The following is a 12,724-nucleotide window of genomic DNA, read 5'->3' on the forward strand; positions in this document are numbered from 1 at the left end:
CTCCAAAGACAGATCAAATTCATACAAGATTCTGAAGCTTTTTTTCTTACCAGTATAGCAAACTAGTTTTTTTCCTGATTATATCTTAGTCTTGTTTAGTGAATGCCAATAGGACTGTATGAAAGTTCATTATTATTAGGTAATGTTTCACCATTATTGTAAAATGAACAATAAAAAACAAAACAAAGTCAAATTCTGCTATTTTCTTAATGCTCAGAACTCAGTTGTTCAACTTGAGGAACTAATTTGCTTGTACTTTCTTTCCCTGCGTATGATTGACAATTTAGGTCTAAAACATTCCAATTTATTATCTAAATATATACTGATAATTCCATTGATTATATAAAAAATACTTATTATAAAACAGTCTCAAAGAAAATAAGCTAGACTTTTATTGTAGATTAATTTAAAATTAGGCATGTGTTAGCTATTTCTTCTATAAGTTTTCTATTCTAAAATTACTAAAATACAGAACAGACTTTTCAAATACAAGTTTTATTATTTAAAAGTTGGATTACATTCTCAAATCTAGAAGCCCAATAACATATACCTAAAACCATAAATAAGTGACTCCTGCATGCAAAATTGTGCAGTATGAAAGTTGCTGAGCAGCAGCTATTCCCATTGGTTTACCTGGAACTTGCTGATATTCACCAGCAAAAAAATTCACCTGAAAATAAAATCATTATTTAGATGCTAAATTTCAGACATCTGTAATGAAAAAAAAAAGTTTCCTTAGTACCTGAAATACAAAATTCAATACTACAATAAAGCTCTTCCAAGTTTTAAAGTGTTAATATTGCATAGGTTTAGGATGCTGCTTTTTTACAAACAAACCCCTTCATTTACATTCAATTATTAAAACATAAGTTTTCCTACTTGTAGCTGTGACATAGCCTGGAAGAAATTCCTATCGAACACAGTCATTCCTATCCCTGAGAATAACTGTCCTTGTCATTTAGTAATGCCATGACAGTTAGGACTGTGACAATCAGCGTATGCCTTGGAGAGAAGGCAAAGTCAAAAAAGAGCTCTGCAGTCTCCCAGAGGTTTAGAAAAACCATGGTTCCTGCTGGCCATATTTATGCCAGGCTGATAGCAGGCCTTTCATCTGAGACATAGCTTTAGTGTTTTTCCTGAGCTAAGCAGTGTGGAATTTGCAACACTGAATGATGTGCAGATAGTGATGCCGTCAGATCCTGTTTCAATAAATGAAGTAGTTTTCTATCCATTAAATTATTTTTTCATCCTGCTTTCTTGAACTTGTGATACAAAGTTTGTGTTCTCAGTGCTGGTTCTTGTGGTGGCCACACAAAATACATATATTTCGCCCTTGTCCCCTATTTGGTGTCTTTGGGAGGAAATCTATGACTGACTGAGAAGATAGTTCATTCCAAGATTCCCCTTTTTAAAAACAGCATGGATGTGGATTGTAATGTCTCGCTGTATCTTCACTCAGGAGATTCCTGAGTATTATTCTGTAATATTCCAATAGTATTGTAGCAGTTTTTGAATTTTCACACTTCCATCCTGCTGCCGTGCACCAACCATTTCTGGTGTTATCCTGTGAAAAGAGTCTTATGATGGACAGTAAAAAAAAAGCCTTCTCATTTTTCAAATGCCTTGAATTTTAAAAGAAATTAAAAAAATATGACAAATGGTAGTAATTTAAGTTCAAGAAATTTAGATCATGTGTGAAGGACAAGGAAGATTAGCAGAGATCCTGTCCAGCTAGGCATACACTCGTACTCTGTAACAAGCTTCCAGTACCCATGTTGTATCTTCCTTTATCTGTCATGCTAAATCCTCCATCCTGCACAACCTACTGAAGCTTTGGTTCCTCCGAGGAATCACAGAACCACAGAATAGTTGAGGTTGGAAGGAACCCCTGGAGGTCATCTGTTCTTAACGCCCCTGCTCAAGGAGGAACAGCTAGACATGGTTGCACAGGACCATGTCCAGACGGCTTATGAATATCTCCAAGGATGGAAACTCTGCAACCTTCCTGGGCAACCTGTACTGGTGTTCAGTCACCCTCACAGGAAAAACGTGTTTCTTGATGTCCAGAGAGAACCTCCTGTGTTTCAGTTTGTGCCCATTGCCTCTGGTCCTGTCACTGTGCACCACTGGAAAGAGCTTGGCTCTTCAGTACACCCTCCCGTCAGGTATTTCTATGGTTCAAGAAACCACTGTGTCCCATAGCATTATCACTGCCTATCCATCTTCCCTTCACAATCTTTAGCAGAGCTATCACCAAAGGGAGGAGCCAGCCTTTGGTAAGTGTTTCACACTTCCCTTATCCTTAGCTTGAGAGGAAGGACTGAAACAGGCTGTCCTTGAGGGGCAAAGTAGACCTGATAAAGGGCCATCTTGACTGGCAGGAGGTAGGCACCACAGGGGAAAGAACACCTACCAACCTCTTGCACTTTGGTCTGTATGACATCCCAGTACTTCGCTCAGAGAATGCTGCAAGCAATGCATTGTGATTTTGCTCGGTTAGGCCAAGTGGCATAGTTGCAGTAAGCAGCGCTGTACAAATTCCCCTAACCAGAACTACAGTAAACCTACCTGCAGTCCCACCATGTACTGATGGCCTCCCCTGTTAATTGTGAGGCTGTTTACAGCCTTATTATTAAAAAAATAATTGCAAGATTTTAAAAAATTCTCATGAACAATTACAAAATAATTTATTGCAAATAATCCTTGTGAAAATCCAGTACCACCACTGTCCGTTGAATTAATGTGTTTTCTGCCCTGAGGTGAAATTGTGTAATAGAAGTAGCAACGTATGTCAGAATATTAGTTTATTCACAGGTCTGGAAGGCCAAGTGATCTTGCAGCTGCCTAATCCTGTGAACGGAGCGAGAAAACTCAGCAGATCCACTCCTGTTTGTTCAGCTGAACCTAGTAAGTCAAGGACAAACAGATTCTCTCCCCAACACAAAAAACAGGACTCTGTGGGGAATTTGATGATTTGAGGAAAAAATTAAATGTAATTTTACAGATTCCCAGGCATGTTGGATTTCTGTAATAGTCTGTAATGCACCAGCCTTTAGTCCTCTGACTGAATCGTACATTAGAGAAAAACTAAGAACCTGAGGTCTTATTTTTTCCAGCCATTTTAAACTAAAAGCAGGTGAAAAGTGAGAAAGGGGAATGTAAACATGGGGATTTTTTTCAAAAGCATTGGGCTGTGCCGCTTCTCGCCCATACCCAGGTCATTGTGCTAGATTTCACTTGAGATGTATGCAGGGACAGGCAATGCTTGTATTGTCCAGACAAATACAATGTGATATCCAAATCCCAAAGCTTAACTTTCATCTTGTTTACAAGATCCACTGATTCATGTGGGGTAAGGATTATAACTTTCTTTTTGTGAAACCATCATTTATAGATGCTTGAGGGTAAGCTGGACTTCTGCTTTGATTGTAGACAGAATCACTAGATGGAGCCAGAGTCATCTCTGCAGGAAAGCATCTTACAATCTGGACTATCCTGGATATGCCAAAACTTCCTACTTTTCAAAGATTTCAGTTCAGTTTCTAAGCACGGAATTTCAACTGCAGGTATATATAACTGCAAGATCACTGCATTGCTAAATTAATGGTGCAGTTCTGGTGTGATGATAATTTTTGTGCAAATTGCATGTAGTTGTAATATAATCATGCTTTTACATTAAGTCCAGTTGACCAAAGGCTTTAGAGTCTCATAGCCTGCGTGGGTATTATTGGAAAAGAAAAAGAAAGAGAAAACATACTTACTTTCTAGTTTCCAAGTAATATTCAGCTGGAGGAAGAATAACTGGCAGTAAACTGAACTCAGGTGGCCCTGGTTTAGAAAAGAGGCAATATGATTTTCAAAGGAACAAAGCAGTGGACGGGCCTTCTATGTTCAGTTTAGAAGCAGGGGAGAGGCCCATTCACTATAATGATCTAAACTGTCATAATTTGATCTAAGGATCTCTCTATCACCTGGTGCTCCACACACACACCATACTGCCAGTGGCAGTTGGATGGTATCTTGTGGGCTTTAGGAATGCACATGGTGGACTGGAGGGTCCTTGTAGCCCAGAAGCAAGTAACTGACAGGAGAGATCAACCTCTGTCTTCTGGTAGGACAAAAGGTAATGGCACCCACAGGAAGAAACCTACCTCCCAAGGTCCCCTTCACCATCCCAGCAGTCACCATGACAGCAAGAGGCCATCCTCCCCTATATCTTAAAATGTCCGACCACCTGAGGGCCCTATCACAGGCATTGGCACAGTTTCTGGGACAGAGCATGACAGCAGAAGAGAATAGAAACTATGTCTGCTAGAGAAGGGACCTTGGCACTGTTAGCAGTGCACCAGGAGGCAGAGCCAGCAGGTGGATCTAGTAAACGTAGGTGAGGTGATGACCATCACATGCATGTTCTGGAGGCAGATGAAGCCACAGCCAGCCACTGGTAGAGGAACAGGTAAAGTGATGAGAGCTAAAAGGCAACGGCTGGGCTGCGAGTGTGACTACCACCTTGGACCGAGGTTGTGTCCAGGTGTGTGCGTCACTTCCAGCTTCCCTTTACTTGCCAAGGGAGGTGAGAGTTTGAGATGATCGGCAGTGGCTCATGCATCTTTTAATCAAGGATAGGACAGGATCAAAAGCATCTTGCACTCAGCTTGCTGTGCCCACAGAGAAAATGGCAGTCTCCTCCCACTGACCACTTTGGCTCTTTTTTAAACAAAAAATGTATTAGAGGAAAAAATTGGTGATCTTACTAGGAGTTTCAAAGCACTGGAAACTGTTGTAAAAGAAAAGAGGAAGAAACTGTAATACTTGTCCACTTCCCTCCCTGTCCAGGTCTTTTGTGACTCTGAGGGATGTTTACTGGTAAGGTCTGTGTTAAGCCTGTCCAACAAGAATCACTGGAGACCCTCTTTTTGTTTCTTCCCCAAACAGTCAAATACACCAGAAGCTCCCTCCCCAGCTTTTTTGCCCCCTACAGCTGCCCCTACTTTCATGACATTGGTCAACAAATCATGGCAGGGCTAAGAGGAGGCTGTTGAGAGTTAGTAATGCATGGACATCCATAAACACATGTACACAGGCAAATATTTAATTATATGCCTCCTGTTAATAGCCTAGATAGGTATAGCTGTGGTGGTGCTGGAGGGCTACAGCTCCTTCAGCCTATCTGCATTAGGTGTACAGATTGTTACAGGAGTCTCTGAAGCAAATCAAAGGTATTATTTAAGAGGGAAAAGCCATCATGCAAACAGAGAAGGCAACACCAGAATGATAATTTCCACAAATGTTCAGCAGGATAAGGCCCGATCAGCAAAACTGAGCAGGGAATCAGACCCATGAACATTATCTACAATCTACAACATATTTTCTCTGTACTTCTATCTAAATCTGAGTTACAAGACCTTAGCTCTCAAAACATATGGTTGTTCTTGCATATTTGTACAATTTGGTTTAGGTCTGACAAAAAATTCAACCAGCTTGTAGAGTACTTGGTGAGACAATGCAAATCCCAACACAGCCCATCCTACCGCCCCAAGAAGGGATCAGACTTGGAATGTTACACCAGGAGCACTAACCCTATAGCCCCTCTCTGAGATCACAGGAAGGTCCTCGAGTGATTTCAGGCTATCAGATAATGGCAAATGGCTGAGGAAGCAGAGAATCAACACATACTCAAGTTTGGGTTTTCCAAATCGTACTTTGGTTACACACCAAACCAGAAGGGCTGCAGCAAGCTGCTGTTCAAGAACTTTTTGTTTTCCCCTGCTGAGATGCAGTTTTCTTAATTCTATTTATTCCTTGAGCAAATTCTGAAAAGGAAGCAAGGTCCTGAACAATAATAATTGTAACCAAGCTGGTATAACTAAGCAATACTGTAGGAAAATCACCTGAACAGCAGATTTGTATTTTGTCAAAGCTACGATTTTTATGGTTGATGCAGGTTTTAGGAAAGCTGTTCTGCAACGTCTTTTCAGATAAGACCTACAATCGCTGCATGGTTTGGCAGTCAACCAGAATGGAGCAAGCTCAGAGAAAAGGCAGAAGTGTACCTGGAGTGATGCTCCTCGCTCGTATGCCTCTTGCACAGTTCACCCATCGACAGCCAGCTATGATGTCAGATAGAACTGTACTTTACTAAGCAATTTCACTTCCTGTTGCTTTGAGACTTTCAAGTCCTTCCACACCCAGACGACTGCTTCTGAAGAACTGCTTGCTGGTATTATCTTCACCTAAGAGATTTTTCTTTTAAAAACTTTTAAAAAAAACCCGACCTGAAAGCACTGAAGAATTATGAAAATCACTTTTTTTTCTGCTGCATTGTTCCTACTGGATCTCTTCATTTGCTGTCATGCTTATCTACAATATCCCTTGCCTGACATAGAAGATGCAAAGTTCATTGAAGACTGCGTAAGAGCTCACAACATGTTTCGATCCAAAGTAAATCCACCAGCCAGCAATATGCTTCGTATGGTAAGGCGGTGTTTGTGATCTATTTGAAAATTAATTGAGATTGTGCTGCTGATTTAGCCCATCTTACTCTTAATTTGAGTTGTGCTTTTCTTTCCCTTTCTGTCATTTTTTTTTCTGTACTAGATATGTGAGTTCTTTGTAGGAAATATAAAAGACATTAATTTTCACAGTATTGTTCAGTTTTAATAATCTGAAGGGAATTCCTTGTTTAGGGATGGATTGCTACTCTAAACTTCAACCAGAGCAAAGGGCTGTACTGCAAAAAATAATTTTCAAATTATTCAATTTTCAATAATTTTACCTCTTTCTAAGATAGACAGATAGTAATCTCTTCTGTTAGTCCAGGTTTCATACAGGAAAGCTGTTTGCTATTAAAAAGCTCTTGAATAGGCGATCTGCACAACAGGATTTCCTGAAAATCTATCCTCTCCCCTTGTTTCTTCCGACCTAGAACATGTGCTGAAGAAAGGGATTTGCCAGGACACCCATTTAGACACCTGATCTTCATTTGCTGTGGCAGGGTTTGAAGAATAGGGATACTAATATCTGGGCTGGAAAGCAGAGCTTCCAGTAAGTACAACAGGCCATGGATAGGTCTCAGCTTGTTCGGGGGAATACATAAGGAAAAAGGTAGATAGATGGATAGCTGAGGGAGGAAATCTCAGTCAGTTTGTCTCATTAATGACTCTGAGCCCTCCAGCAGTGCTGCATAGATCGAAAGGAAGTTAAATGCATAACTGCATGCACAATATGAATCATTTCTATGAAGGGAAGTTCATAGCAGAGAAGTAAAATTCAGACTCCTTGTGATTTTAATTTCTTGCTATTAAAAAAAAAAAAAACAACAATGTTTAATATAAAATGCTAGTGCACAAGAGCAAATTTAGCTGCTCAGACCAAAGATCCAGCAAGCCTAGAATAACAGCAGGACCAATATATAGAAACCTCTTGATGGATTTTAAAAGCATTTAAAAGCTCTTGATGGATTTTTCTTGTATGATATTTTTTCAGCTTTGAGCTCATGCAAGTTTTTATCATCTCTAGCATCACGTAGCAAAGAGCTGCACAGCCTAACCACAAGCTGTGTGAAGATATCTCCTTGCGTTTGATTTGGATCTGTTAATTCCTAGCTTTGTTTGATAGTCTCTGATCTTTGTACTGGAAGGAGCAAGACATCACTGCTTTTTACCTACTTCAGACAAGATGTCCAGCTGCCTCTGATCAGAGCTGCAGAGCACTCTCTGTTGCTTTATGAAAGCCCTCCATACTTGAGGAAGACCGTTTTCCTCCATGTTCTCTCTGCCCTTTCCAGGCCTAGTGTCACCTTCTCGAGCCGGGCTGCTGCACACAGAGTTTAACAGGATTTCTACAGTGGTGTAATTATATACCTGCTTGTATTCTCCATTCCTTCTCAAGGAATTTCTAACATGTTATTTGCTTTTTAGACTAGTTCTAAACATTGATTTACAAGTGGTAATAGCCAGCTCCAAATTTGTCATTATGAACACAAAGTCAAAATTGCTTGGTTTTTGTTTGTTGGTTTGTTTTTTTTTTTAAACACATTCCTTAACTTATATTTACCTGCCATTTTATTGCCTGGTCATTCAGTGGCATAAAATCTTCCTGCAAGTCTCACAGATGGGTTTCTCAAATTATCATTTGTGCCACTCAGGATGGGAATGGTTCCTCCTCAGCCCAGCAGAGATGAGCAAGCCTTTTATTTGCTTTGGCCACACGCTGAGGAGCAAGAAGAGCAAAGAGGTAGAAGGGGCTGGGGAAGGGAGCAGCTGTGACTCTTCTCCTCTCCATCCCAGCTAGCAGAGCAGAATGCCTGTCTGCTTCAGGAATAATTGCAAACTGCAAATCCCTGGAGAGCCAACAGCTCCTGGGCATAAATTTCCTCAAGCCCCTCTAAGGCTGAGGGTTTCACCCAGTTGCCTCCTCTCAGGTCTGGCAGCTTAAAGACTGCAATCCAGCTCTAAATATTTTAACAAGTCAGATGCCACAGGACAGTGGATACATACTACATGTCCTGCAACATCTAAGAAAGAAAGAAGGAAAAAACAATTGCTGTGGGAGTAGAAATGTCAAGCCAGAGAAAGAACCTGAATGCAGTGATGGGAAACAGAAAAAGGGAAAAGAATCCTTAAAAGTTTCTGTTTAAAAATGTTTAAATTCAGCTAAGTCACTGCACTGCAGGTTATATTATGTTTTCTTCCTTTTCTACAGTCCTGGGACGCTGCTTTAGCTAAGACCGCCAAAGCGTGGGCCAAAAAGTGCAAGTTTAAGCACAATATCTACCTTAAAGTGCCTGGGAAGGTGCACCCCACCTTTACTCCTGTTGGGGAAAACATCTGGACTGGCACAGCCACCATCTTCTCCGTGGATGCAGCTCTCAGTGACTGGTTTAATGAAGTCAGCAGCTATGATTTCAACACCCGTAGCTGTACTGGCATTTGTGGTCACTACACCCAGGTGAGACTTACACACCAAATGGTTTATAATGTCATGGCTTCATAGAAAATCCAAGTACAGGCTCAGAACAGATCGCTTTGGAACAGGAATTACAGCAAGGGTTTCTACCCCCCAGTTTATTGCTGCATGAGATTGGAAATAAATATTCTGTGCCCCAGGGATGCTCCTGTGTCAGCTGTTTTAAAATTCCACAAGATCCTTCCCTTCTCCTTCCTCCCTTAACGCTGTTGCTTTTTCAGCCTTTGAGCTGGTGTGTCACGTATTTCCCTTTGCCCTTCAGGTTGTTTGGGCAGAGAGTTACAAAGTTGGCTGCGCAGTTCACTTCTGCAATACAGTTGAAAATTTTCCAGGACTCTTCAAAGCAGCACATTTTGTTTGTGACTACGGGCCAGCGTAAGTTAATTATGGCATTTGGGTTTGGTTTTTTTTTTATTTTTTAAATATCCTATAACTGTCCTGATATCAGATGCCAACAATGATGGGAACAGTTGTAAAAAAATTTCAGAAGCAGCTACATCCACATGTCACCAGTTCAAAGGGAAACTTCCCCTGACCATTGAGCGGAGAAGCTGCTGGACATATGCAGAGCTGCAGAAAATCACTTTGTAAAAAGTGAGCAGATCCTAGCTGAGAGCACTCATCATAACCAATAGTGGTGGAATAAGATCTGTTTTAACTTTAATCTCTGCAGGAAAAGTGGGGAAGGTGCAAGCTTTCCACTTCAGAAAGATTATATCTTTCTATGGCCCCTCCTGAACTTCAAACAAGACATTTTAATTGAAGAAATAAAAGGAAGTCAGTCCTCTAGTTTCTCTCATCATAGTTTCGTAAGTCCAGTTTCTGGACGTACCTTTTACAGACTTGTTTTTAAAATACAGGTGGGTAGTGAGGAACTAGAGGCAGATTCTTGTATGCTTACACTGAATAATACAGTACTGCCTGCAAAGTCTCATTAATTTCAAGTGGCAAGAGTCACCAGGTAGCTGCTCCCCATGCCAGTAAGAGCTTTAATCTGATCTAACAGGAATTTCAAACGATTGCAATGATCACGTTTTGGATAAAGGGATTTTCACTCCCGTAACAGCTTTTCATGATGATTTATTCTAAAAATTTGATGAAACCATGTATTTAAATTGCTTTACAAACAACTGACCTAACAAAATACTGTTCTTCTGCTTTGCAGGGGTAATTACCCGAGAAAACCATATAAAGCAGGACAACCATGCAGTGGATGCAGTAATGAGAAGTGCATAGACAACCTCTGTGGTAAGACCAAACTGATCAACTAAGAAAATTGCATAGAAAAAAAAAAAGTGGCATAATCGTCAGTGGAAATAAAAAACTGAGTCAATTTGCACTAAGTACATCGTGGGTCTGTAGCCCACCACACAGCAGCAATACCAAACCCTGCTAAGAATAGTATAAGAAGGAATTAGTTGAAATACTTTGCTGTTGAAGGCTCTCAGAGGTAGAAGCCAGAGTTTCTGATGAAGAGAAGTATCAGTTAGACAACTTTCCACCTTTTATCTGATCAGGAAGTCAAATCTAAGACTATAGCCCCAACAAATGTTCCCCGTCTGGTTTTTTCCTAGCAAAAATACTACATTTAACTTCTGGTTTCTTGCTTGTTTAGTATGTCGTATCAAAATTTCCAGGCAACTATAGTTCTCGACCAATAATAAGACTGTACTGAAAAGCAGACTTGTTTCTAACTTTCACAATTTTCTGAAGTACAGCAGTGAGAGCTTCTTTTTCCACAGCAGTTTGCAGCTGTGGACCTTTATGTCATTACACCTAGTACCAAATCAGTCAGAAACAGTGTTTCAAGTAAACAGAGATTAAAGGACATGCAACAAAATCTAAATTTTGTCTGAATTTTATACTGGGTTTTAATGCGGATGGTCTGTACTAGAGAGAGTCTGGATAGGTTCCGCTGTTGATATAATCGAGTATTTGGTACTCTTATTTCCTTCTGTCACGTCCTGACTGACTCACCTTGAAGTCTCAGACTGATGCATGGCAGGAAAACTAGCAACATCTCAAAGACCAGGGGGAGGGAGAGGAGGAAGAGGGCTTTTAAACATCAAGCGCTAGATCCTACAACCCGTTTTACCATATTCTCCTATAGGGCAAATCAGCCATTCCACCAGGATGCACGTAGGCAATCCTCCAAATGCATCAAAGCTCTTAGTAAAAGTGTACTTCTGTGATAAATTTAGTAGTTACATTTGTCTGTCTGTAACTACTTAAATGTGGTTTGTGTATCAATCAAATCTCCATGTTTTCTTTTTACTTGCTATTCCCTCCTCCTCATGTGTCGTGGTTTAGACCATGACACCATGACACAAATTCTTCCTAATACAGCTGCTGCTTTTCTGCTTCTCTTTCAATACAATAAAAAACATGAGCCCCACGCCAGTTGGGAACCTGCTTTTGTTGGCCTGCTTCCCCCTTTCAGGATGTTTTTGAGGTGCTGACTGGCATCATCAGTGAAATCAGCCAGGCACCAGCAACGGCTTACCTTTTTACACTAAGAACCACCACTGAATGATACTCACATTTATTTCCTCTTCTGATCTCTTTACAGAAAATACAGAACGTGAGAAGCTGAGAAGTACGTATCAAATTGTTCTCAATTGCTTTCCTATAAGTATGGATAAGTTTGATGTGTCTTAACACCCGTTTCTTCACTGTTTTTTAGATTATACCAACTGGTATCCAGACTGGGATACACAGCCCCAGCCACCACGGCCTCGTCCCCCCAGGCCTCCCACGCCACCGTACATCCCACCTGCTGAGCATCCACGTCCCTCTTGTGACCAATACTGCCTTACTGTTTCAATTTTAAGGCCACTGTTTTTGGTACTGAGTATTGTTGCTGTTCTTTTAGTACAACGGTGGTTTCCACACACATTTTTTTATGAGTAATGATCAATTAAGATACTGATAGTGATCGTACTGCAGTATTACTCTCAGAGAATTGCACACATTTAAAAAAACACTTGGTCATCTCTCCATTATCCTTGTGATGTTTATCCAACATAGAAAAGGCTTCTTCACTCAAGGCAAGATATAATGGCTGTGTGTAGAGTTAGTGTAATTTATTGGCAGTAGCTGCAACAGGCTTCTATGTCTGTACGAGCCTCAGCGCTGGCTCAGGGGTAGATTGCTAGAGGGACCCCATAGACTGTATATTGCTATATATGCTAAGAAGCCTCCTGGAAAGCTGAGGCATCATAAAGATGTCTGAAGCAGCACGCTGTATCCAAAAGAAACAATAACTCATCTTCATGACCTTCAATTATCCCAGACATCGTTTTCCCCAGATAATGGAGATTTAACTGTACGTATCACTTTTTATGAGCGGAAGGAGTAAAGCTTGTCCTTTACTATATTTATCCAATATCTATCAGTCTCCATTAAAGTTACTCTATTGTCAGTTGTACTATTTTATTCTCCTCCTCTCCCAGTTAAGCTTTGTCCTCCATAGCTAGAAGAATACTGGGGAAATTTGACAGAGCAAGGATTAAGATGGGGTGTCAAAGAGGAGAGCTTAATTTTAGGATGTGAGATGGTAACAAAATCTGAAATGCAGAGTAGATGACAGCCATCCTGAGCTTACAGGGAGGGAAGGAGGGGAATAGAGAGAGAAAAAACAGGAGAGAGAAGATGAAATGGGCCCAGGACAGATTCTGATTCAGAAATGGAAGATCTCAGCCTTATAAAAAACCCCAAAATGTTGATGGATTCAATTTGGTTTTAGAGATTTTAGCCC

At 40.6% G+C, this 12,724-nt stretch overlaps 1 protein-coding gene across 1 annotated transcript; it reads left to right on the plus strand.

Moving 5' to 3' along the window:
• The first annotated feature begins 6,187 nt into the window (after window positions 1-6,187).
• Window positions 6,188-12,368, plus strand: LOC104482673 (glioma pathogenesis-related protein 1). The gene is made up of 6 exons (XM_010124206.2): window positions 6,188-6,474; window positions 8,704-8,949; window positions 9,230-9,342; window positions 10,133-10,215; window positions 11,537-11,563; window positions 11,651-12,368. The coding sequence occupies exons 1-6, from the start codon at window positions 6,295-6,297 to the stop codon at window positions 11,875-11,877; spliced, it is 876 nt and encodes a 291-aa protein (XP_010122508.1). The 5' UTR covers window positions 6,188-6,294; the 3' UTR covers window positions 11,878-12,368.
• The last annotated feature ends 356 nt before the right edge of the window (window positions 12,369-12,724 follow it).

The sequence above is a fragment of the Chlamydotis macqueenii genome, chromosome 1, assembly GCF_036417535.1.
Source record: "Chlamydotis macqueenii isolate bChlMac1 chromosome 1, bChlMac1.mat, whole genome shotgun sequence".
In the NCBI taxonomy this organism is placed as follows: domain Eukaryota; kingdom Metazoa; phylum Chordata; class Aves; order Otidiformes; family Otididae; genus Chlamydotis; species Chlamydotis macqueenii.